The following is a 26237-nucleotide window of genomic DNA, read 5'->3' on the forward strand; positions in this document are numbered from 1 at the left end:
CTCTTTTCCCTCCTCCCCTTCCCCCCCGCTCCCCTGTATTTTTTTCCTTTCCACCTCCCCCCCCCCTCGTTTCTGCTCCCTGTCACTCTCCCTCCCTCCCTCTTCCCTCCTCTCAGTTTGGATGCCTCGTCTCCCCAACCCCCTGACGCCTCTAAGTCTCTCTCTGCCTCCACCTATCTCTCTGCCTCCCTGTCTCTGTCTTGCTGTGCGCTCCCGAATCCCACTCCTCTGCCTGTCTCTTTGGCTCTACCTGCCTTTGTGTCTCTGTCCGGTTCTCTTTTTCTTCCGTCTTTGCGCCTCTGCCCGATCCCGTCTCTTCTGCGTCTCTCTGTCTCTGCCTGTGTCTCGCGGGTCTCTCTCCCTCTCTCTGTTTTCTCCCCCTTTCTCTGTTTTCTCCTCTTCTTTCTCCCCCCCTTCTCTTTCTGCTCTCTCTTTCTCCCTCTCTCTTTCTCCCTCTCTCTCTTTCTCCTCTCTTCTCCTCTCTCTTTCTCCCTCTCTCTCTCTGTTTTCTCCTCTCTCTTTCTCCCTCTCTCCTTCCTTCTGTTTTCTCCTCTCTCTTTCTCCCTCTCTCCTTCCTTCTCTGTTTTCTCCTCTCTCTCTTTCTCCCTCTCTTTCTCTTTCTCCTCTCTCTCTCTGTTTTTTCCTCTTTCTCTCTCTCGTCTTGCCCTCCTCCTCCTCCTCCTTCCCTTCCTTCCCTGTCCTCCCCCTCCCTTGACAGCCGAAGGGTGGTCTGTAGCTAAGAAGCGCCAACTCTGGCCGAAGCCGACAGCTCTCCCGCTACTTTAGCTCATCCTCACGTGTGAATGAGAGCCACAGGGCGCGTCCACTGCGGCTGCAGCGTTGCGAAGCGGCCCAGGGACAACTCCGGCCCTGGGAACCGGCCGGGATCCCTCCGACCCCGAAGCTCCCTCTGGGATCCACTCCCAGAGCTTCCCCTCCCCTCGGCTCCCCGGGGGTCCTGGAGGACGCCTTGGGCTCCCAAAGACCAAGTTCTGGGAAGCAGTGTGGCGTAGTGGATAGAGCACGGGGCTGGGAGGCAGAAGGACCTGAGTTCTAACCCCCACTCTGCCACTTGTCTGCTGGGTGACCTCGGGCAAGTCGCTTCATTTCTCTGCGCCTCAGTTCCCTCGTCTGCAGAACCGGAGCCCCGCGTGAGACAGGGACTGGGTCCAACCTGAGAAGCTTCAGTCCATCACAGAGCTTAGAACAGGGCTTGGCTCATAGAAGCTTAGCAAATACTGTTATTATCATTGTTATTAATTCTTCTGCCTCGTTGCTGGGGTCCCTGCTGAAACTGAGGAGATGACCCCTGCAGGGACATTAAGCCTTTTGCTGACTTGAAAAGCTACCCCAGGGTCCTGTCGGTCCCCCTCACCCCCCTCCCACCCAATCTCTCCCCCTGTGTGCAACCACTTCTGGGGCAAGACCAGCCCCCAGACACACTCCCTGACCGACCCTCCAGGTACAAATCCCAAGGCCAGCCAAGGGGACTGCAGGGTCAGGTTGAGGACACCGTGGTCAGACAGGACCGGGACGATTTTCAGGGCTCTGGCCCATCACCCGATTTCCCTAACGCGGGACTCCTGTCTGTGGCTGGAGAGGCAGGAGGTGGGGGGACCCTTTCGGAGGGAAGGCGTACGAGCTTCCTCCTCCTCCCTCCTCCTCCTCTTCCTTTTCATCAATCAGTGGTATTTACTGAGCACTAAACTTTTCTACTTAGTTCCCAGCCCCATGCGGGATTAATTTGTACCTCACCCAGTATGCAGAACAGTGTTTGACACATAGTGTTTAAAGCCCATCGTGGGCTGGGATTTTTTCCTTTACTGCTTAATTGTACTTTCCAGGCGCTTAGTTCAGTGCTCTGAACACAGTAAGCGTTCAATAAATACGATTGAATGAATGAAAGAGTAAATACCATAAACAAAGAAATAAAAATCAGTAAATACAATATAGTTTGTTCCTACTCGATCCAGCTCCTTCTCCTCCTTTTGCTCCTCACCCTGGACCACTTTTTCTTCCTCCTCCTCCTCTTCAAATAACCCTTTCTCCCTTTCCTTTAGATCGTAAGAGGGAGGGACCTGCAGGATCGGATTGCATTGCATTTACCCCAGTGTTTGACACATAGTAAGTGCTTGACACTTAAAAGCCCTTCTAAAATCAACGACCATCGTCATTATTATTAATAATAATAACGATAATAGTGGTATTTGTTAAGAGTTTACTATGAGCCAGGCATTGTACTAAGCGCTGGGGTAGATACAAGATAATCGGGTCGGACACATTCCCTGTCCCACATAGTGTTCAGAGTCTTAATCCCCATTTTACAGATGAGGAAACTGAGACACAGAGAGTTAAGCGACTTGGCCAAGGTCACACAACAGACAAGTAGCAGAGCCGGGATTAAGACCCAGGTCTTTTCGACTTCCAGGCCACTGCTCTATCCACTAGGTCACATGCATTTTATTATTAGTAACAGTATTAACAATATTGTTGTTATTATTATTATTACTGGTCTTCTCCCTTCTCTTCATCAGCAGCAGCTGCCCCCACTGCAGGTTCCATCATGCCCAGGTCAGCCAGGCCCTTGCTGGGGCTTTGCTTGAATAGGGGTCCCTAGGCAGGAGGCTAGCCGGGCCACCCTCGCTGCTTCTCCCTGGCCTGAGCCAGGGTGGTTCAGGGGCTACGGGCCAAGGGGCAGTGGGATTGGTGGAGGCGGCAACAGCAGGCAAGTGAGTGCTGCCCCCTCCCCTGACCCTGATACTCACCCCTGGCCCCGCTCCTGCCCGCCCTCCTGTCCCAGCTCTGCTGGCCCGGGCTCCAATTCGATAAGGCGGTCCCCCCACCCCCCCGATCAGCGCTCCCTGGTGCCCATGACACAGAGTGGATTCGCTGACCTCCCTGCCTCCTGTCTCTCCCCTCTCCAGTCCACATTTTCCTGCCCAGCTCATTTTTCTACAAAACCATTCAGTCCACATCTGCCCACTCCTCAAAAACTTACAATAGCTGCCCATCCAACTCCGCATTAAACAGGAACTCATCAGCAACAGCTTTAAGGCACTCAATCAGCTCACCCCCCTCCTATCTTACCTGGCTGATCTACAACCTAGCCCGCACACTTCTAATGCCAACCTACTCTCTGTCCTTCAGTCTCATCTATCTCGTCATGGACCTCTTGCCCACATCCTTCCTGTGGCCTGGAATTCCCATCCCCTGCATATATGACAGACTACCACTCCCTTGCACTCCCTTCAAAGCCCTTCTAAAATCACATCTCCTCTGAGAAGCCTTCCCTGATTAAGTTCTCACTTCTCCTATTCACTTACTTCCTGCATTGCCTATGATAGTTGATCTCTTTGATATTTATCCCAAGCCCAGCTCCAGAGGACTTATGTACATATGAATCTGTAATTTGTTTTAATGTCCGTCTCCCCTTCTAGTCTGTAAGCTCCTTGTGGGCAGAGAGAGTGTCTATGTACTCCATTGTATTGCACTCTCCCAGCCTTTTTTTAATGGTATTTTTTTATGCATTTACTATATGCCAGGCACCATACTAAGCGCTGGGATAGATACAAGATAATCAGGTGGAACACAGTCCATGCCCCTCATGGGGCTCCCAGTATTAATCCCCATTTTACAGATGAAGGAACTGAGGCTCAGAGAAGTTAAGTGACTTGCCCAAGTTCACACTGCAGATGAATGGCAGAGCAGGATTAGAACCCAGGTCCTTCTGACTCCCAGGCCCTTGCTCTAACACTAGTAGTGTTCTGCACACAGTAAGGGCTCAATAAGTACCACTGTTTGATTGGCCCACATTGCCAAGGACTGCCTTGAAGTTTTCTTCTCTACAGACTTTGCAGAGGCTGGTGGAAAGCTCTGAGGCTGGTGGGGAAGGGAGGAGGTGGGTGTGGGCAGCCCTATCTTCCAGCAAAAAGACTCTGCAGGTCTGTACCCCATGATGGCCCAGCCTACAGATGGGAAGACTAAGGGGAAGGGGGAGCCCAGATCAACCAATGAGGAACATTTAGTAGACCCAGGAACAGCACCAGCATCCTGGCCTTCCCCCCGACCCTCAGACTCTAGAGCGGACCCAGGAACAGCACTGGCACCCCGATCTCTGGTCTTCCCTGCTGACCGGCAGACCCTAGTGCCTCTGGGGTGAAAGGGCAGGGCTTGGTCTTCTGACCAGTCCTGGAGTCACTTCTCTCCCCCTGCAGGGTTTCTGCGGTTGTGCCCTCTCACTGCTGGGTGACCCCGAAGCTAAGGCAGGTGAAGGAAGGTGGGAAGGAGCAGGAAGAGAGGTGGCCACAGGTATCCCTGGCTTCCCTGGGGACATTGCTGTGGCAGGGAGCTCTGAAGCAGGGAAGTGGGGAGCAGGGAATTAGGGAGCAACTGGGGAACAGGGAACTGGGGAGTAGGGAGCACCATAGCAAAGAATCAGGGACCAAGGAAGCAAGCGGGAAGTAGGGACCCCCTTAGGAGGGATTTGGGGATCAAGGATCTGAGGAGCAGGGATCCAGAAAGCTGGAATCTAAGGAGAAGGGATCTGGAGAGCAGGGGTCCAGGGAGTTAGAAGCCAGGGAGCAGAAAGGGCCTACTGGTGCTCTGAGCAATCTCGAGGCCCGGTTCTCCAGCAAGGCTGATCACCACAGTAACGGGGCCAAGAACAGGAGGGTGGAGCGGGCAGGGTCTCAGCAAGAACAGCAGCAGACCGGGGTTTAAGGTTCTGTGTGGTCAAGGCAGAGATAAAGGAGGGCAGAGAAGGCCAATGGGAGCCTCTATTGTTGGGTCAGCTCAGGAGGGACGTGACCAGCTTTGTGCTGAGCTCAGGGGGTGCCCAGTGCAAGGAGAGAGGAAGGGTAAGAACCCCCGGCCTCAGCCAGTCTTCTTTCCCCAGAGGCCCTATAATCTTCCTCCTCCCCAGGGCCCTGGGGGCAGAGTGGTGGTTGCCATCTTTGGGAAACATCTGCATTTCAATAACCTCATTGCCAGCCCTGGGCCTGGCATCTTCACCTCTGGGCTCTCCTGCTGACCACCAGGCCCTAGAGCAGACCTAGGAACAGAACTGGCATCCTGACCCTTGGTTTTCCCTGCTGACCACCAAGGTCTAGAGAAGACCCAAGAATAGAACTGGCATCTTGACCCCTGGGCTTCCTGGCTGACCACTAGGCCCTAGAATAGAAGCAGCAGCGAGAGAAGCAGCGTGGCTCAGTGGAAAGAGCACGGGCTTTGGAGTCAGGGCTCATGAGTTCGAATCCCAGCTCTGCCACTTGTCGGCTGTGTGACTGTGGGCAAGTCACTTAACTTCTCTGTGCCTCAGTTCCCTCATCTGTAAAATGGGGATTAAGACTGTGAGCCCCACGTGGGACAACCTGATTCCCCTATGTCTACCCCAGCGCTTAGAACAGTGCTCGGCACATTGTAAGCGCTTGACAAATACCAACATTATTATTATTATTATTAGAATAGACCCAGGAACGGAACTAACATCCTGATCCCTGGCCTTTCCTAATGACCACCACCTCCTAGAGCAGCCACAGGAACAGAACTGGCACCTTCACCCCAGGCTTCCTCTTGACCACCAGGCCCTAAAGCAGACCCAAGAACAGAACCAGCATCCTGACCCCTGGGCTTCCCTGCTGACCACCAGGCTCTAGAGCAGAGCCATGATCAGAACTGGCATTTTGATCCCTGGCCTTCCCTGATGGCCACCAGGTCCTAGAGGAGACCCAAGAACAGAACCAGCAACCTGACCTCTGGGCTTCCCTGTTGACCACCAGGCCCTTGAGCAGACCTAGGAGCGGAACTGGAATCCCCTGCTTCACAGATAGCAGAGAGGGACTGGGTCCCTCCAACTAGCAAGTGAAAGGAGGAAAAGGAGTGTGGGAAATAATTCTCCCCAGGACCTCATCCCCATCCTCCTCTGTTCTCCCAGGACCTTGAGAGAAGCCCCCTGGGTGGAATTGAGCTGGTGCTCTCTCTGATGCACCCCCACCCTTCATCCCAAAATGCCCCATGCCTAGTCTGCCCACACAGAGTCACCAGGGGGCCCCACCCATCCAAGACCTTCCAGTGGGATCTTCCAGCCTGACTCCTCCCCTCCTCCAGAGCCCCCAGACTCACCACGGCCCCACCGCTCCAAGGCCAGAAGGCACAGCACCGTCCTTCCTTCTCAGGAAGCCAAACTCACTGCTCAGGAAGGCACTGGAGCCTGCCAACATGGGGGCCACAGGACCTGTGGGAGGACACCGGGGACCCTCTCCCCACATTCCACTACCCCCACCCCTCCTGGTGCCCCCCCACCCCGCAACTCCGTGTAGTCACCAGGGTGGAATATTTTAGCACCTATAGAAAAACCGCCACAGACGGCGGTGGCAGCTGTTGCTAGGGAGACGCTCCCAAAATAGCCCCCCTCCGCCAACCTTTCCTGCTGCTGCTCCTGCGGTGGGGGGCAGGGGGTGGGAGTGGCGAGGGGGAGTAGAGGGAGGGTGGGGGGTGGGCAAGACGGGACTCTGTGTCCCCCCGAAACCCTCCTAGTGGCTCCCGGGGCCTCTTCTGCTCAGTCCAGGGGATGAGGAGGCCAGAGGTTGCAGATCGGAGGCTGGAGGCCAGAACCTTCAGGCTTCCTCCTCAGGCACTGTTCCCCCTTTGCCTTCTCCCCATGAACCCACCCGGACCCTCCAGGATCCAAAACCAGGCCATGGGCGGCAGGGAGGGGAACCTGTGCATCTGTGTGTGTGCAAGGGCGGGACAGGGTGAGTTAGCCTCTATTTGGAATGACAGGAATCACTTCTGTCTACCCCGGAGGAGAGAAGAGGAGGGCTGCCTCACCAGTCCCCGTAGCCATCAGGGCTAATGGCCATGCTTGGGGGGTAGCCCGATGAGGGAGAAGAGGAGAAGGGAAGGGAGAAGAGGAGGAAAAGGAGGAGAGCAAGGGAGAGGAGAGTAGAAAGGGAGGAGAGACGGGATGGGGAGGGAGAGTTCTCTAGAACAGGTGTCATGGACAGACAGGTGGTGGGGAAAGAGTCTCTCTTTTCTAGACAGTTGTCCACCTCAGGCCCGCACCCATCTACAGGTGTCATCCAGGAGGGTGGTGGGGGGAAGCCCACCTACTAGCCATCCAGGAGGAGGAGGGAGGGAGGGAGGTCCACCTATCGATCATCCAGGAGGAGGGAGGGAGGCCTATTTACTGGTTGTCCTGAAAGAGGGAGGGAGGCCCATCTATTGTCCGTGCAGAAGGAGTGGGGGAGGCCCACCTACTGCTCGTCCAGGAGGAGAGAGGGAAGGAGGCCTACCTACTGGCTGTTCAGGAGGAGGGAAGCCTACCTTTTGGCCTTGCAGGAGAAGGGGGAGACCCACCTACTGGCCGTCCAGGAGGAGGGAGGGAGGAAGGCTCACCTGTCAGCTGTGCAAGAGGAGCTGGGGATGCCCACTTATTGAATGTCCAGGAGTAGGGACGGAGGGAGGCCAACGTATCGACTGTCCAGGAGAAGCAAGGGAGGGAGGCCCCCTTTTCCGCTGTCCAGGAGGAAGGAAGATGAATGAGAAAGGATAAAAAACTCTGGGCTCCTGGGATGAGCTGGTGAGGAAAAGCAGAAAGCAAAATGTATTTATTTTTCCCAAAATTCCTCCAGGGTGGGAGAAACAGGGCTGAGAATAGATCAGCTCTGGGCCGCTCCCAAGAGGGATTACCTGCAAACTTGATGGACTCTGAGTTCAAATCTCTGTCCCGAGTAGGAACCAGCCAATAGGATGTCAGGGGAAGCAGGGTGGCGGAGGAAGAGGAGGAGGAGGCAATGGAGGGGGGAGGAAGAGTAGAGTCAAAGTCTCCAAACTCAGAGCAGCTTGAAGGAGAGCAATGGAAATCAGCACTGGATTATACAGCACTAGATCTGACTGTGAGCTCGTTGTTGGGTAGGGATTGTCTCTATCCGTTACCGAATTGTACTTTCCAAGTGCTCTGCACACAGTAAGCTAAGCACTCAATAAATACGATTGAATGAATGAAATTAATCTGACCCTGCTTGGTCCAGGGGTAAGTAATTTCCTATCTATGAGCCTCAGTTTCCCCAACTGTAAAATGGGGAGAACAATTCTTCTTGTTCCTGTACCCCACTGCCATGAGATTGAGGGCGACAACGTAATGAGAAGCTCTGTGACCTGACTGCAGTGAGTGGAGGCGGGGGAACAGAAATAGCCCCATGATGGGGAGAAGGGTTCTTGCCCCCGGAATAGCCCCCAGGGCTGTGCCAAGGGAAGGGCAAGGGGGGGCAGCCGCCACAGGCTAAATACTTGGGTAGGGGTTGGGAACACGATCTGGAATGGAGCTCCTGAAGAAGATGCGGGGGTGTCGAGGGAAATGAGGCTCGACTCAGGGGTGTTGAGACCGGACGTCCTGCCCCAGGATGGGGAAGATGACAACTTCTCTTTGCCCTTGAGAACCCAGAAGCAATAATATAATAATAACAATAATAATAATGATATTCGTTAAGTGCTTACTATGTGTAATAACCACTGTGGTAGATATAAGGCTGTCAGGTTGGACACATTTTCTGTCCCACATGGGACTCATAGTCTTAATCACCTTTTTACAGTTGAGGTTACAGAGAGAAGTGAAGTAACTTGCCCAAGGTCACATAGCAGACGAGTGGTGGAGCCGAGATTAGAACCCAGGTACGTAGTAAGGAAAGGGACAGTGGTCCCCGCTCTGCCCAGGCTCTCGGCCCTGCTGTAGAGAAGACACCGAGAGCACAGCTGTTGGACAGGAAAACATTATTATTACTATATGTTAAGCGCTTCCTATGGGTCAAACTTGTTCTAATCCCTGGGGTGGATTCAAGTTAATCAGGGTGGACATGATCCTTGTCCCACATGGGTCTCACAGTCCAAGTAGGAGGGAGAACAGGTGTTTCATTCTCATTTTACAGTTGAGGGGACTGAGGCACAGAAAAATTAAGTGTCTTGCCCAGGGTCACACAGCAAGCAATTGGCAGCGCAGGGATTAGAACCCAGATCCCCTGATTCCCAAGTCCGTGCTTTTTCCACTAGGCCACGCTGCTTATCCATCATCATCATCCCTAACTTCTCCAAACTGTCAAACTCTCCCTCGTGTTCCCTGACTCTTCATCTCTCCATAGAAATAAACTCACACAAACACACACTCACTCACTCACACAAACACATCCATGAATATATAGCTATATCGGAACAATAATCTCTCCCCGTTTTTATTGCCAAATTCTGTCTCCTCTTTCTCCTTGTCACCCTGGCGACATGGCTTGTGGTTGCCGTGGAAACCCCCAGCATGGAGAGTGTGCAGCGCGAACAGAGACGGTGGCGGTGTCTTGGATTATTTTGGGACGCAGGGAGACACCTGTCGTGCGGCTTTTCAAGCCTCTTTTGTGGCAGGGAAGGGGGAGAAGAGGGTGAGGAGGGTTATTTTTAATTGTTATCATTTCACTTCCCGGGCTCCTTTTTGAGATGCTCCAGGTTTGGATGTCTCCTCTCCAGGCTCACCAGCACGGGGGCGGGTGGTCTGCTGCCAGCCACGTCTCTTCTCCGGTGTCGGGGCTTGAGGGTTCAGCCGCCTCCCCGCCTGGCCCCTGGGCTACAAGGATCAACCTGTTACTCCTTACGGAGTAGCCTCACCTCGGGTGCCACCATTATATGAGTCGGACTGGGTAGGAAAAGATCTGGGGGTCATGGTGGCCCACAAGCTGAAGGTAAGTCAGCAACGTGGTGCAATTTTAAAAGCCTTCATGAGCCTGGCTCTTCAGCCCTTGACCTTAGAGAGACCCTCCTGCTTTCCCTGCCCAGGTCACGCCCTCATCAGAGGACTGTTTGCTTGTTTTGATGTCTGTCTTCCCACCTTCTAGACTGTAAGCCCAGCGGGGGCAGAGGTTGTCTCTATTTATTGCTGAATTGTACTTTCCAAGCGCTTGGTACAGTGCTCTGCACACAGTAAGCGCTCACTAAATACGATTGAATGAACGAATGACGACTGTGCCCAGGATGCGGAGAAGCTGGACAGGGTCAGAGATGACAAAAAAGATGTAGTGGATGCTTCTTGTGAGAGGAATGGGAAAAGGATTAGAGGTTATATGGCCTGGAGAGGAGAAGGCTGAGGGGGAACTGAATAAGCATCTTCAAGAGTAGGAAGGTTTTTCTCTAAGTTTGTCTCCGTGACCCCAGGGGTCAAAACAGGAAGAAATGGGCTGAGATTGCAACAGGGGAGTTTGGCTGGGAAACAGGAAAACTTTGCATCTGTCAGGAATGGAAACTATTGAAATGGGTTACAGAGGGAAGATAGGCAGTTCCTTTAGACTGTAAGCTTGTTATGGGCAGGGAAATGTGCCTGCTAATTCTGTTGTACTGTATTCTCCCAAGTGATTAGTACAGTAGTCTGCACATATTAAGTGCTCAATAAATACCATTGATTGATTGACACATCTCCATCCCAGAAGATTTATACACACACACATATATATATCTTCATATTTGAAGTAGTGATTAATGGGGATGGTATTTATTGAACTCCTGAGTTGAATGCACTGTACTATAGTAATAATAATTTTTAAAATGTGGTATTAGTTAAGCACTTGCTATGTGCCAGGCACTCTAGTAAGGGGTGGAAACAAGCAAATCACATTGGACACAGTCCCTGTCTACCTGGGACTCACAGCCTCACTCCCTAGTTTTCTATTTTAGAGAAGCAGCGTGGCTCAGTGGAAAGAGCACGAGCTTTGGAGTCAGGGCTCATGAGTTCAAATCCCAGCTCTGCCACTTGTCGGCTGTGTGACTGTGGGCAAGTCACTTAACTTCTCTGTGCCTCAGTTCCCTCATCTGTAAAATGGGGATTAAGACTGTGAGCCCCACGTGGGACAACCTGATTCCCCAATGTCTACCCCAGCGCTTAGAACAGTGCTCGGCACATAGTAAGCGCTTAACAAATACCAACATTATTATTATTATTATTAGATGGGGTAACTGAGCCACAGAGAAGTGAAGTGACTTGTCCAAGGTCACACAGGCAGACAAGTGGCAGAGTCGGCATTAGAACCCATGACCTTCTGACTCCCAGGCCTACGCTCTATCCACAACACGATAATGCTTCTCCCTACTAAGCATTTGGGAAGTCCAACAGAAATACAAGGAGTCTACCCACAAGGAGTCTAAATTCTCATGGGGGAGACCAATGGAAATGTTCACAAGCTGTGGAGTCAGAACAAATAAAACAATGTTCAGTGGTGAATACACATGCGTGTGTGTGTGTGTACACACATGAGCTGAGGATAGGCTGGACTGGTGTGATGGACAGTGTTTGAGAGGCTGAGAGAGAAGGGGAAGCAGGGAGAAGGGATCCACTGAGTGGGGGAAAGAGGAAACAAATACCTAATGTTGGTATTTGTTAAGCGCTTACTATGTGCCGAGCACTGTTCTAAGCGCTGGGATAGACACAGGGGAATCAGGTTGCCCCACGTGGGGCTCACAGTCTTAATCCCCATTTTACAGATGAGGTAACTGAGGCACCGAGAAGTTAAGTGACTTGCCCAAAGTCACCCAGGTGACAAGTGGCCGAGCCAGGATTCAAACCCATGACCTCTGACTCCAAAGCCCGTGCTCTTTCCACTGAGCCACGCTGTTTCTCCACGCTGATTCTTTTACCTGTGTGTAAAGGATCTAACCTCCTCTCGGAGTCGCACCTGAAGGGTTTCCAGTACTCTGCCAGTCTCAACTACCGGAGGGAGAGTCAAGCAGAGGCTTACCCATTCCATTCCTAGCTTGGGCAGTGGCTAGCGAGTGGAAGGCCATCAGCTACAGGTCAAAACTCACCTGTGCTGGGCATCAGCGGTATGGGACAAAGTCGAAGGCAGAGACTCGTTTACCACGTGGAAGGAGGCGATGGTAAACCACTTTTGTATTTTTACCAAGAAAACTCTATGGAACCCCTACCAGAAGGATTGCAGATGGATAGCGGGGCTTTCCGGGAGAGATGTGTCCATGGTGTCGCTATGGGTCGGACACGACTCGACAGCCTAAGACAACAGTAAAGGGTCTAACGGAGGGAGAGAGGCACGAAACTGAGAAAGGGTCTGAGCTGGCCAGAAAATCTGTGTGGATGAGGGAGATGGGGAGGGCTGTCGGAGGAAAGGATGGGTTTGTGTCCCCAGGGAGGGGACAGAGACAGAAAGGGGTGGCTGACTTCCAGCAGTCAAGCACTGGCACAGGCCGAGGTCCTGGCTACTCTCCCCTAGAGACTGTAAACTCGCTGTGAGCAGGGAACGTGTCTACCGCTCTGTTACACTGTACTCTCCCAGGTGCATAACACAGTGCTTTGGACACAGTAAGTGCTCGACAAATATCATTGGTGATGTTACCGCACCTTTCCCCCCTTAGACTTGAGCAGCATGTGGGACAGGGCCTGCTTCCGATCAGATTTGTATTGCACCTACTCCAGCGCTTAGCACAGGGCTTGGTTGGCCCGTAGTAAGCGTTTCACAACACAGCACAATTCTTATCGAGATTGACTATCTTCCCCTCGGTCCTGGCCCACCACCAAACTGAGGAGGGAGGAAGGGGAGAACCCGGCCATCCCCGAGCCCTCTGGACCTCCCCGATTTTCGCCAACTAGGCTGGAGTGTTCCTGGGAAAAACTTCCAGGTCCTGACATGCTTTTTTTTTTTTCCCTAACTCTGGAAGCGTCCGCCTTCCCTTTTCCCTCTTTCTCCCCGCCCTCTCCAAGCCCCTTCCCACTTTCTCTCCTGGGTCCCAGCCCCGAAATGGGCTTTTTCCCCTTTAAGACCAGTCCCGCTGTAACTTGAGACGGGGAGAGGGGGAGAAGATGGGCGGGGAGGGGGCTTTGGCCGCCCCCCACGCCCAGGGCTCGGAGTGGCCACGTCACCTCGGTGTGTGTGTGTGTGTCTGTGTGAGGGTGTGGGTGTGTGTGGGCACGCCCAGATCGGGCTCCGGCAGCGGGGAGGTGTGTGCAGGGGGCATCGCTGGGCCTCGGGGCCAGGGGAGGCTGCAGGAGTTGGGCCAGGGAGGCCCCGAGGTGCAAGGGCTGCAGCGGCTGCAACAGCTGCAGCGAGAGGAGGAGGCCGGAGCCCGGAAGCGGGGAGAGAAACTTTCCCCAAGAGGAGGAGGAGGAAAGTGTCCGTCCCTGGGGCAAGTGGTCAACGGAACCGGGCGGAGGGAAGGGAAGGGGGCCCGTCTCGGCCACCTCCCACAGGAAGCCCCACCGAAGGGCAGGCTCAGGGAGGGAGGGAGAGCCCCCCCGGCCCCTTCCCCGCAGACATGAACGTCTTTCGGATCCTGGGGGACGTCTCCCACTTGCTGGCCATGATCCTGCTTCTGCTCAAGATTTGGAGGTCCAAGTGCTGCACAGGTGAGAGACCCCCTCCCCGGCCCCCTGCCCCTCTGGGAAGTTTGGGCTGGGGCCCGAGGAAGGATGGAGACAGACGGGCCGGACCCCAGGGTCGTAGGAAGGAGGACTCTCTCCCCCCGCCCTTCAGCCCAACCCCAAAGAGGACTCCAGGACCCTCTAAACTCTTACCACCACCACCACCCCCAGAAGGGAGCCTGGTTCTTCCTTCCTCCTTCGTGTACCTCCCCTCGACCCTCTTCGCCTCTCCCACCCAGAGCAGACAGCCCCTCTTTGTCCCCCACCCACGGCTGGAGGGCCGGGTGGGTGCCTGGGGAAGGAGGTGGGCGGGGAAGGAAGAAGGGAGGGGTGGAGGGGAGGGTGTGATGTGGCAAGGAAAGAGAAGCAGTGTGGCCTAGTGGCTAGAGCCCGGGCCTGGGAGTCAGAAAGACCTGGGGTTCTAATCCAGGCCCCGCCCCTTGTCTGCTCTGTGACCTTGGGCAAGTCACTTCCCTTCCGTGGGCCTCAGTTACCTCATCTGTAAAATGGGGATTCAGATTGGGAACACCATGTGACACAGGAGAAGCAGCGTGGCGCAGTGGAAAGAGCACAGGCTTTGGAGTCAGGGCTCATGAGTTCGAATCCCAGCTCTGCCACTTGTCAGCTATGTGACTGTGGGCAAGTCATTTAACTTCTCTGTGCCTCAGTTCCCTCATCTGTAAAATGGGGATTAAGACTGTGAGCCCCACGTGGGACAACCCGATTCCCCTGTATTTACCCCAGCGCTTAGAACAGTGCTCTGCACATGGTAAGCACTTAACAAATACCAACATTATTACAGGGACCGTGCCCAACCTTATTATCTTGTGTTCATTCATTCTGTCGTATTTATTAATTTCATACAATGTGCAGGGCACTGTACTAAGCGCTTGGGAAAGTGCAATGCAACAGTAAAGAGTGACAATCCCTGCCCACAATGAGCTTACAGTCTGGGTCTTTGTACTTACACCTGCGCTTAGAACAGTGCCTGGCTCATAGTAAGCGCTTAACAGATACTATTGGGAAAAAAAGAAAGCCCGTGGTGGAGGTTGCTACTGCCAGAGATGGACAGCAGGCAGTCTTTCAGCTTTTTAAGGATGTGGCAGGGCAGAGTGGTGGGGGGGGGGGGGGGCACGGTGAGGAGGAAGGGGGAGTGAATATTTCTGCTTCTTCCCTGAGCTCAGGGAGCAACTTTTCTCCCCCTGCCTGGAGCCCCTCCCCCTCCTGGAGCCTCCCCACAAAATTTTGCTGGCTAAAGCTCACGAGTGCCCATCAGTTCTCTTTCCCAGACCCCTCCTACTCCATGGGCTTCTGTGCCCAGGCAATGTCCACACCCTGGGAGCCACTCTAAAAGCTGCTGGCCTAGTGGAGAGAGCACAAGCTTGGGAGTCAGAGGATCTGGGTTCTAATATCAGCTCCACCACTTGTCTGCCTGGTGACTTTGGGCAAGTCGCTTCGCTGCCACTTGTCAGCTGTGTGACTGTGGGCAAGTCACTTAACTTCTCTGTGCCTCAGTTACCTTATCTGAAAATGGGGATTAACTGTGAGCCTCACGTGGGACAATCTGATTACCCTGTATCTACCCCAGCACTTAGAACAGTGCTCGGCTTAACAAATACCAACATTATTATTATTCTCTGTACCTCAGTTTCCTCATCTGTAAAATGGGGATTAACTCCGAATCTCTCCTACTTAGACTGTGAACCCCATGTGGGACCTGATTATCTCATATCAACCCCAGTGCTTAGTACAGTGCTTGGCTCATAGTAAGTGATTAACAAGTATAATAATGATAACAGTGAATACTGCAACTCGGAGGGAGAACTCTACCTTAGACCTTCTCTGACACAGGGGTAACCGAGGAGGGTGAATGGGGTCTGCTGGGGGCTGCCAGGTAGCAGTGGGGAGAAACCCAAGACCCCTCTGAAAAATAGCTGAGTCTGTCTACACGTTTTCATTCATTCATTCACTCATATTTATTGAGCACTTACTGTGTGCAGAGTGCTGAGTACAGTATAACAGACATTCCCTGCCCACAAGGAGCTTGCAATCTAGAGTGGGAGACAGACTTCCAGCTACTCCTGGGGACCCACTACACCTCATCAATTCAGAGAATTCAGCATCCACTCACCCCACTGGAAGCTGGAACACTTCACGGGACTGACGATCAGAATGTGCCAACGGGTCTTGAAGCAGGAGGGGAGTCAGGTGAAGCAGTTCCGCTGATGGCAGGACTGGGTCACTCCCATTTAGAATGTCCCTTTCCGGTCAAGACAGCACAGAGCAAAGAGAGATGTTTGCACATGATATTGGGTGGGAACAACCACACTTCCACCTTGCTTCCCCACCAGGGTGGGAAGAATCCTTCCCCCCTCCCTCATGGTGATGAATGAGCCTTAAACAGAGGTTGACCTTGTTAAATGCTCAGTACAGCGCTCTGCTTGCGGGAAATAATGATAATAATAATTGTGGTGTGTGTTAAGCGCTTACTACGTTCCGGTCATTGTTTCACGTGGGGTTCACAGTCTCATTCCCCATTTTACAGTTGAGGGAACTGAGGCCCAGAGGAGTAAAGTGATTCGCCCAGGGTCACACAGCAGACAAGGGGCAGAGCTGGCATTAGAACCTATGACCTTCTGATTCCCAGGCTCATGCTATATCCATTATATCGTGAAGCAAGTGTGCTCACCAATGGGATGGTCCAGAAACACTTCTACATCAAGAGAGGCCGTGTCCATCATCAGCTCCAACTCTATCCAGCTCCCTTCCCTGCCCCATCGCTCTCCCCTTTCCTCCAAAGAGAGTTCCCTACCCTCTCAAATGCACCAAACCACATTACTCCCCACCTTTAAAGTCCACCTATAGTCCCCCCCCACCAAGAAGCATTTCATAAGCCCCTCCATTTCCTTGGAGCCCTCGTGGATATCAGTTTATCAATGGAGTCCTTTATTTTGTCATTGGTATCTCTGTCCTTTATTAATCAAGGGAAGACATGGCAATTTGGGCCTGCTCACCTACCCCATTGAATGTAAGATCAAGGGTGGGGTGTGCCTCGATTAAATATTTCCAAGCATACAGTACAGTTCTCTACACACCCAAGGTGCCCCCAAAATGCCATAAGCCTCAATCTCCCTCCTCCTCTGCAGTCTCACATCTCTGGCTGTCTGCAGGACATCTTTACTTGGATTGTCCTGCCCACCCCCTAAACTCCACAAGTCCAAAACTGAACCCCACATCTTGCCTCCCAAATCCTCTCCACCTAACTTTTCCATCACTATGGACACCACCACCATCCTCCCCATCTCAAGCCTAAACCATGGCATTATCCTTGACTCCCCCCTCCCTCTTTAAAACTTCATATTCAGTCACCCAATTCCTGTTGGCAGTTCTTTCATAACATTTGCAGAATTCACCCTTTCTCTGCACCCAAACTGCCACCATCCATTTGCCACGTGCTGACTGAACAGCAGTTTTGTTGCAGAACCCCCCTGCCTCCACTTTCCCCCTTCTGCAGTCCATACTTCCTTGTACTGCCAGATCATTTTTCTGAAAACACTGCTCTGTACACTTTTCCCTACCGCTCACAAATCTCCAGTGGTTGCCCATTCTTCTCTGAATCCGATGGAAATTTCTGACTGTGACTTCTTAAGGCATTCAGTCAGCTCTCTCCCATTACTTACTTTCACTCCTCTCCCACTATGCCCCAGCTCGCACACACCTCTCATCTCAAGCCAGCCTACTCACCGAGCTTCAATTTCATCCCCTGCCGAAGACCAACTTAGACTCCCTCACCCTTCACATCCAGCAGATCCCAGCTCTTTCCATCTTCAAGGCCCTTTTTGAAATTACTTCCTTTCCAGGAAGACTTGCTTGATTATTCTCTCATCTCCTCAACATATTCCCCTCTTCTGCCCCTCCAGCCCATTTTTACTGATATTTAAGTGTTTACTATGTGCCAGACACTGTATAAAGTGCTGGGGTAGACACAAGTTAATCAAGTTGGACACAGACCATATCCCACATGGGGCTCACAGTCTTAATCCTCATTTTAAAGATGAAATAACTGCATAGAGAAGTGAAGTGACTTGCCCAAGGTCATGCAGCAGACAAGTGGTGGAGCTGGGATTAGATCCCAGGTCCTTTGACACCCATGCTTTATCCACTAGGCCACAATGCTTCCCAACCACATGGGCACTCACACAACCCCATAGCAATCAATCCATCCATCAATCAGTGGTATTTATAGAGCGCATAGTATGTGCAGAACACTGTACTACTACGTGCTTGGAAGAGTACAACAGAATTAGCAGGCATGTTCACTTATATACATATCTTTATGTTCTACTGGGTCCTCCCTCTTGTCCAGTGTGGGCAGGGAGTGTCTCTATTGATGAATTGTACTTTCCAAATGCTTATACTTGCTCTGCACACAATAAGCGCCCAATAAATAAGATTGAATGAATTGAATGAATAATAGACTTTAGTGCCTGTCTCCCCACCTAGACCATAAGCTTCTTGAGGGCAGGGATCAGGTTCACTATTGTTCATTCCTAAGCACCTAGTGTCCTGCTCTCCCCAGAGTAAATGGTCAATAAATGTTTGTGATGATGGGGCCCTTCACCCCTACCCTGGAGAACACTTGTTTTGAGCTGGTCTCTTTGCCCTCAACCCCGTCTCATCCTGGACTGAAGAGGCCCTGGCAGATGGGGTCTGCCCTAAGGCCAATGTCAAGTCCAGATTTGCTCTGAATGTTCAGAGGGATAGAGAAGCAGCATGGAAAGAGCCCAGGCCTGGGAGTCAGAGGACCTGTGTTCTAATCCTGGCTCCGCTACTTGTCTGTTGTGTGATGTTGGCCAAATCACTTAACTCCTCTGCACCTCAGATACCTCATCTGTAAAATGGGGATTAAGACTTTGAGCCCCACGTAGGACAGGGACTGTGTCCAACCTGATTAGCTTGTATCTACCTCAGTGCTTAGTACAGTACCTGGTACCTAGTAAGGGCTTAAATACCATTTTTAAAAATATTCCTCTTAGCTGGGTTAGGGCAAGAGGGAGGAGTCAGAACAGGAAACATAATCCTTAACCCAAAAAATTTGTTACAATAAAGGGCCCATACTATATGTAACCAGGAAGTAGAATCTGGGAAGAAATACATTCAGCAAAATCAAGGGGAACAAGGCAGGGGTGAGAAACCTAAATTCCCTTGCACTCAGCCCTAGGCAAAACCCCCAGAATAGACTTTGCTCCTCGGATGGAGAGAAGAAAATCCAGAGGGAGGTTGAGGGAACCTCTCAGTTCCTCTTTCAGCTGGTCAGTGGTGGGACTGGGCTGGGAGAGAGAAATGTGGTGTGCTGGAAAGTTGACCTTTTAACTCTTCCCTCTTCTCCTGGGATGCAGGTATTTCCGGGAAGAGCCAGATCCTGTTTGCTCTTGTCTTCACAACCCGCTACCTTGATCTTTTCACCAATTTTGTTTCTCTTTACAACACTGTGATGAAGGTGAGGGGAATTAGCTGTGTGTGTGTGTATGTGTGTGCACATGTGCGCCAAAACTCAGTCTTTACCTCTGAGAAACAGTAGGTAAGTCTGGATCCCTTATCTTAGGAATTTTAAAGCATTCTAATCATCCCATCTGACTTAAAGGTTAGGTCTGTCTGATCCATTTTACAGATGGGACGATTGATGGTCTCTGGGCTACCTGTTGGGTTAGGTGGTGTTTTGCAAAAGGGCAGTCTTTCCAATAGTTCGCCGTTTCCCACAATGGCTTATCCATATCAAGGACTATTTCTCTTCATCCCAAACAAGTACACAGTTTATGTTATGGCCCATCTTCCAATCCAGTTTTAGATCTGGAGCCCTTCCTTTTGGTGAAATCTACTAATACTACTCCTAAATTGGCCAGAAAGGAGCATTGTCTTTCAGGCAGGGTGTGGCCTCTCTCACCAGAGCCAGGCCTTCAGTGGCCTTAGTAGCCACTGGCAAAATACAACAGACGCATGAGGCATATTCCCTGCACCCAAAGGAGCTAACATTTAAAGGGGCAAGACAGATACAAACTATTTACAATAAATTTAACGGTCAACCAGAGCAGAATCATAAACACATCTTAGCCGTGGTCAGACCAGATCCTAAATAAATAGATGAGTGCTAAACAGCGTACCAAGCACTTGGGAGTGTACAGTAGTTATGAACTCTGCCATCAAAAAGTTTACAATCCAGTTGGAGAGGCAGACACTAAAATAAATTACAGGTAAGGGGAAGCAACAGAGTATAAAGCTATGTGCCTAAGTGCCACAAGGGTGTGTGGGTACACAAGTTGCGTAGGTGACACAGAGGGGCCGAAGTAGCAGTAGTAGGGGAAATGGGATAGATACTAATCAGGGAGGGCTTCCTGGAAGGAGATGTGCTTTCAAAAGGGCTCTGAACATGGGAAGCGCAGTGGTCTGTCAGGTGTGAAGGAAGAGTTCCAGGCATGAGCAAGATGTTGTTGGCAAGAGACACAGGGCAGACAATGAGTAGGTTGGCTTGAGAGGAATGAATTATGTGAAGTGGGGTGTAGCGGTGGAGGTGGAACGAGAAGGTGGGGTCGGAGATGACTGCCTCAAAACTAATGGTGAGGAGTTTCTGCATGATGCAGAGAGGAATGGGTAACCACTGGAGTTTTCTGAGGCCCAGGGAGAAGTGAACAGAACAAAGTTTTAGAAAAGTGATCTGAACAGGAGAGTGAAGTATGGACGGAAGAGGGGAGAAGCTGGAGTCAGGGAAATCTGCCCCAGTTATTGAACCAGCATGATGGCACTTTTGATGGAGTGCATGGGATTGATTTTGTTCATCAATCAGTGGTATTTATTGAGCACTTACTGTGTGCAGAGCACTGTATTAAACCTGTTGGAGAGGACAGTACCACAGAATTAGCAGACACGTTCCCTGCCCATAATGAGTTTACACCCTACAGACATTATGAAGAGAGGATTTGGTGACTGATTATGGGACAGAAAAGGCGGGGAGCAGTCAAGCGTTATATAAGGATGTGGGCTTGAGAGATGGGAAGAATGATGGTATTGTCCACGGTGATGGGATAGTTAGGTGAGGAAAAATAAGGAGTTCAGTTTGGGACATATTGAGTTTGAGGTGACAAAAGCAGGAGATACAAGAGTGCAGAGGAGGAGAGGGGTCAGGGTTGGTGAGGTAAATTTAGAAGTGTCTCTGTAGAGGTGGCCATTGAAGCCAGGAGAGCCGATGAGCTTCCCAAGGGCTAAAAAGATGTGGGGGCAATCCATAACTTAAAAGGGTGAGCCAGGGTGCATCCAGTCCCAGTCAGGTAAAGGGTAAAGAGGTGGCCTTTTTCATCAGCATTAGATGACATCATTAATGTAAATGATTTATTTATATTAGTGTCTGTCTCTCCCCTCTAGACTGAAAGATCTGATAATTTTGCATCAGCCCTAAGCACTTAGAGTGCTCTGCAAACAATAAGCACTTAATAAATACCATCGATTGATTAATCTGATGTGCAACGTGGTGGAAAAGACTAGTGAGTGACCTTTAGGTCATCTGGCTCCACCCCTTGTCCCCACCAAGTTGCACTAAAATCTCTTTGGCTTTGTTACTCTTCTACCATTCAAACACTACCACTGGATTTGTCTACACAACTAAAGTGAGTCATAAGGGAAGGCCATGTGATTTATCTGGAATCTAGTCTCAGCCATCGTTTCCCTCCCAAATAACCTGCTCTGTGCTTAAGTTTTCCAATAAGTGAATGGGAGGGAAGTGCAAGTGCTTTGAGAATTTTGGATGGAAGGCACTATATAAATTCAACATCCTTGTGGAAAATGTCAAATACAGGCAGTTCTCAGATTTATGACCAATTGGTTCCTGAACACTGCATCTTAAATCACAATGTAAATTGGAACTATTTTCTTACAGGAACGATGCAAAAATAGGGGATTGGTTCCTGAGCCAAGATCAGATTCTCTACTTTTACCAAAATTAGTCAGAATAAAGTGCTCATTAAACTTCTAGGTGAGCGATAGAGCTACATTAGTATATTTATATCAAGTCAAAGAGGTTCTACAATAGGGTTGCCTATTTAACAGTGGCAGTCCAATGTTCTGATGAAGTTAAGCAGCGTAACCTGCTGGAAAGAGCACAGAACTGGGAGTCAGGAAGCCTGGGTTCGAAATCCGGCTCTACCCGAAGCTTGCAGTGGTGCTCTCGGGCCAGTCTCTCTGCTTCAGTTTCCTTCAAAGGGGGATTAAATACCTGTACCTGTTCTCCCTCTGCCTTAGACCATGAGCTCCGGGTAGGAGAAAGACTGTATCTGCTTTGATTATATCTTTCCCTGAGCTTGGCACATAATAAGCACTTAACCACCATTATTATTAGTTATTACCCCTGGTATCAATTCAGCCGGGAGCCTACCTTTTGCAGATTGGGGGTTCCAGGTCGGGTCACTGCCGCTGAGACAGATTCTGTGAAAGCCAGGAGCCTCATGGGAGGTCAGGGATCCCAAGTTGTCGGGAGAGCAAGGCAAGGTTAGATTAACGAAGCAAGGCTGTCTTCATTTCTTTGTCCCAGGTTGGTGTGCTGTGCTGAGGCCAGAACCGTACAACTATAAGAGAAAAACCAGCGATGGTCTAACACCATAAATGGAACTTTTGGGGGTTATGGGGGGTGAGGTGGGGCCCACCTGTAAGGGAAAATGGGGACTTCAGAGGAGCCGGGGTTTGAGCCTCACTGTATCGAATCGAACAGGAATCGCAGCCCTAGGATTTTTTGTGCCAACTAGAATAATCTATCCCTTAGAATGCGCCCTCCCTCAACTGCAGTGACCATTAGATTCAGCCGTCACAGCATCTGTCCGGAAAGCACAGCTGGGAGAGAGAACCCATTAAAGCTGAACCCGCGTGCTCTGTCCGCCCACGGTGTGTGGCTCGCCCCCAGCTGACTCTTTAGTCAGATCTGATTCACCGCACAACCCTGAATGCAGATAGGGGCAACAATCAAATGGATCGATAAAGCAACAACCACGCTCCCGGATCTTTCTGATGCCCTTCCCCAACCCCACAGGTCATTTTCCTGCTGTGCGCTTATCTCACCGTATACATGATCTATGGGAAGTTTCGAAAAACTTTTGATAGTGAAAACGATACCTTTCGCCTGGAATTCCTCTTGGTGCCCATCACTGGCCTCTCCTTCCTCGAGAATTACAGTTTCACTCCACTGGAGGTAAGGGGAGGAATGAAGGAGGGAGGGGGAGGGAGAGGGGAGGCCCCACCTGCTTGCAGAGAAAGCCTTTGGGCAGCCACCCCAACTTTTTTTTTGGCAGCGGGAGGTGTGCCTTCCAAGGCTAGATCCTCTATCCCCAGGTGATTCCCAGCAGAAAGGGACAGCACTGCAGCCTATATAGAAGGTTGTAACGAAATTTTTAATGTCAGAGATGCCAATGAATGCCAAAGGCAGCTGCCCTCACTCTGTCACGGGTTCCTCTTGACCTCCAAGTGCTTCCTCTGACCCGTTTTCCTTTGGACCCAGATCCTCTGGACCTTCTCCATTTACCTGGAGTCCGTGGCGATTCTGCCACAGCTGTTCATGATCAGCAAGACAGGAGAGGCGGAGACCATCACTACGCATTACCTTTTCTTCCTTGGCCTCTATCGGGCACTCTACCTGGCCAACTGGATCTGGCGCTATCACACCGAAAACTTCTACGACCAAATTGCAGTGGTGTCCGGGGTGGTCCAAACCATCTTCTACTGTGACTTCTTCTACTTGTACGTCACCAAAGGTAGGTGTCTGGAATGGGGCAGGCAAGATGCAGAGGACGGGGTGATGAACTAACCGAGAATCTTGGGTAGAGGAGGTGATTACAAAGTCAGCGTTCGGTCACTCCTATAGCTGACGTACAGGTAGGATCCTTAAGGCAGGGCCAGCCACCAACTAGCCGATTTTCAGATATTGGTATAACTCTCCACTCACCCCACTGCTGCAAAACCATGAAGACTCCCTAATTATTCTGAATAATTCTAAATAGCAAATTGTGCCTTCAACCTCCATTCTTTCTTTGCTCCTGCAGTCCTGAAAGGAAAGAAGTTAAGCCTTCCGATGCCGGTCTGAGAACCTCAAGAGAACTGGGAGCCCAAACCTTAAGCAGAAGTAGATACAGGGATTTCAAAAGTTTCCTTCCCTTGTCCTTACTATGAATAGCTTGACTCGGGCAGCTGAGGGACAGTCATCTATCCTGATGAGTGCTGGGCTCCCTAACCAATGGGCTTCCATTACTGCAATGAAGACAACGTGCCTTCAGCTAAGGAGTATTGGAACATCTTCCTTAATGGCTGTTCACGCGGGAGGTTGTTTCCCCCTTTCTTCAGGCTGGATGAAACCACCCTGAAAGCTTTAAGCCTTCTATTCCTGTCCAGTAGCAGAGGCCACAGTTAGTCGATTCCTCCCTTAAAATTATTCCGCCCTGCCTTGCTGCGTCACAGAGAAGGCCCTGGTTTTCCCTTTGGCATATTTAACCCTCAAGTTTGACTCTGCTTTTCCCCCAACCACTCTCTTGCTGAGTTGGCCAACAATACCAAGTGCACTGCTTTCTGGGGCTGCTACTCTAAAAGGAAAAAAAGCCCCACAACTGAGTTGCCATCACTTTGGACCAAAGATTAATTAGTGTCTATGAATGTGATTTTACAGCCAACCCGACTCATACGTTTCAGTCACCCCACCCACACTTATTGCTATTGTTCTTGTCTGTCCGTCTCCCCCCATTAGACTGTAAGCCCGTCAAAGGGCAGGGACTGTTACCCATCTGTACATTCCAAGCGCTTAGTACAGTGCTCTGCACATAGTAAGCGCTCAATAAATACTATTGAATGAACTACCAGTTTGCAGGCTATTGATGCTCGAAATAACCTATAATCTCTAATATCTATTCCCAAACCCTCTCCTCCTAATACTAAAGAAAATGAAAACTAGAAGAAGCTGCAAGCACTTCTCTGGCCTCCGGACCAAGGGAAGGGGGAAGGGGGAACTGGTGAAATAAAGACCTGACTCAATTTTATTGTCAACAGTGTTTTTTTTTATTTATACCTACAAAAGAAAACAATATGGTATCAAAAGGACAATTTACAAACTAAGAGTAACACAGTTCTTAGTATCCTGTGCCTGAATGCCACACATCTGACTTTCAATTCCGAATTGTACTGTACCAGGAATGGGTTCAGGGACCAGCAAGGTCACCCAGGCAGACCACCGATCCCAAGCAAGCCACCAACCTAGAGATAACGAGGGATTGGGAGAAGCAGCAATTCAGATCCCCATGGTTAATCCCCTCCCCCTTCAAAATGACTGAACAAAGCACATACTGATGCCGATGTTTTCCCAATGGGGACCTTCCTGCTGGAATTCTGAAGCGGGGAGCTGCTGGTGCCACATTTTGAATGGAGACAGAAAAAAAAAGCCAAAACACAAGTTGAGGGACCAAGTCTCTGACAAGCAGTAAAGAGCTACAGGAGGGGCACTCGATGACTTTGATTGCATTATGTCAGCACTTTAGGGGACTGGTTATTCGTCTAACTTTATATTTGCAGAGTTCCTCAATCAATGCGGGAAAAACATGGGCTGATCAAATGCTGCCTCGTTTGCCCAAATTCTGCTTGCTTCTTGGAAACAGCAGCTTGCAGAAGCTATAATAAACAGGGTGGGCATCCCCCTTGGTGGCACCCCTCTGGCTGAAATGCAGATGAATGTTTTCAGCATCTGCTTACATGGGAGGCAAAGGAACGTCTCCATGACAGACTGGCTGGTCGTAGGATGTAAAAGCTCCTTTGGGCCTCGGTTTGAAGACACCAAGCAAAAAGCACAGGACAAACTTTTTGCCACAGTACTTCTCAATCCTACATCCCCAGAGCCTAACACTTTGACAATAGGAGGAAAAAAGAACCAAAAAACCCTAAACCTAAGAGGTTCCCCGGAGAAGAGTATGGATTTGAAACAGCACTCGTGCTTGTGGCATTTCAGCTATGCTAGCAACCTACCTGCATGCTGCACATACCTTTAACTATGCCTTTTTAAACCCCTCAGATACCTCCTCCCCTTTCCTCTCCCTCGAGAATCTTAAAAACAAAACAAAGCCCCCCAAAGAGACCCCTCTCTGTAGACAAGCCCTCTCCAAGCTGCTGAATCCATTTCGGAGCCTCCCACTTTAATCTACATTGTTAGTGACAATCTCCAAAACAGCAAGTGGCATAAGGAAAATTGAACAAACCCTCTCACTGAATCGTGGGAGAGGTGTCTGCGTTAGGGAGTCAATGTGCAGGTCTGACTCCTGCCTTGTGATCGGAATGTAAAGGTAGGGAGTTGTTTCCAGGAGTTCTTGTTCCTGGACCCATCTGCCAAACGAAGTCACATTAGAACAGACAACATGTTTACTGCAATGGGGAAAATACCCACCTACCTTTGTATGAAGGAAAGGGAAGCGGGGTGGGGGGCGGGGGGGGGGAAGAGGAGACAATATATTGAATTAGATGCTAACGCTCCAGTCTTTACTAGCCTTTCCCTAAACGCTACCTACCTGGAAAAGATGAGCACAACAGGATTTGGGGGAAACAATCCCAGAAACCCAGGAATACAGCACCAGAAAACTAATGCACCCTAGGCAGTCTGCCCCAATTTTGGTTGCTCAAAGTGAAGGCAAGATGGTGGAGAAGGGGCACACCCACTCTTAACTGTGTACTCAATTTCATAGGGAAAAAAAAACCCTCAGCCCTCCACATTTTTTTTTTTTTGCAATAAAATATGCACAGAATCCTGCATGTTAGTATTACAGTTCAATTCCAGCGA

At 50.7% G+C, this 26237-nt stretch overlaps 2 protein-coding genes and 1 non-coding gene across 3 annotated transcripts; 2 read left to right on the top strand and 1 right to left on the bottom strand.

The window, feature by feature from the left end:
• Positions 1–112: 112 nt before the first annotated feature.
• On the bottom strand, positions 113–2562 carry LOC114816463 (neurofilament light polypeptide-like). Its single transcript, XM_029078680.1, has 3 exons — positions 2510–2562; positions 673–700; positions 113–380 (listed from the first exon to the last, which is right to left on the bottom strand). The coding sequence occupies exons 1-3, from the start codon at positions 2560–2562 to the stop codon at positions 174–176; spliced, it is 288 nt and encodes a 95-aa protein (XP_028934513.1). The 3' UTR covers positions 113–173.
• Positions 2563–11681: 9119 nt separating this feature from the next.
• On the top strand, positions 11682–11819 carry LOC114816809. Its single transcript, XR_003764616.1, has one exon. It is a non-coding gene; the product is annotated as a small nucleolar RNA SNORA7 (small nucleolar RNA).
• Positions 11820–12859: 1040 nt separating this feature from the next.
• Positions 12860–24451, top strand: KDELR3 (KDEL endoplasmic reticulum protein retention receptor 3). The gene is made up of 5 exons (XM_029079184.1): positions 12860–13381; positions 18796–18896; positions 22467–22625; positions 22932–23184; positions 23473–24451. The coding sequence occupies exons 1-5, from the start codon at positions 13291–13293 to the stop codon at positions 23511–23513; spliced, it is 645 nt and encodes a 214-aa protein (XP_028935017.1). The 5' UTR covers positions 12860–13290; the 3' UTR covers positions 23514–24451.
• The last annotated feature ends 1786 nt before the right edge of the window (positions 24452–26237 follow it).

Source organism: Ornithorhynchus anatinus, chromosome 14 (assembly GCF_004115215.2).
Source record: "Ornithorhynchus anatinus isolate Pmale09 chromosome 14, mOrnAna1.pri.v4, whole genome shotgun sequence".
Lineage (NCBI taxonomy): Eukaryota > Metazoa > Chordata > Mammalia > Monotremata > Ornithorhynchidae > Ornithorhynchus > Ornithorhynchus anatinus.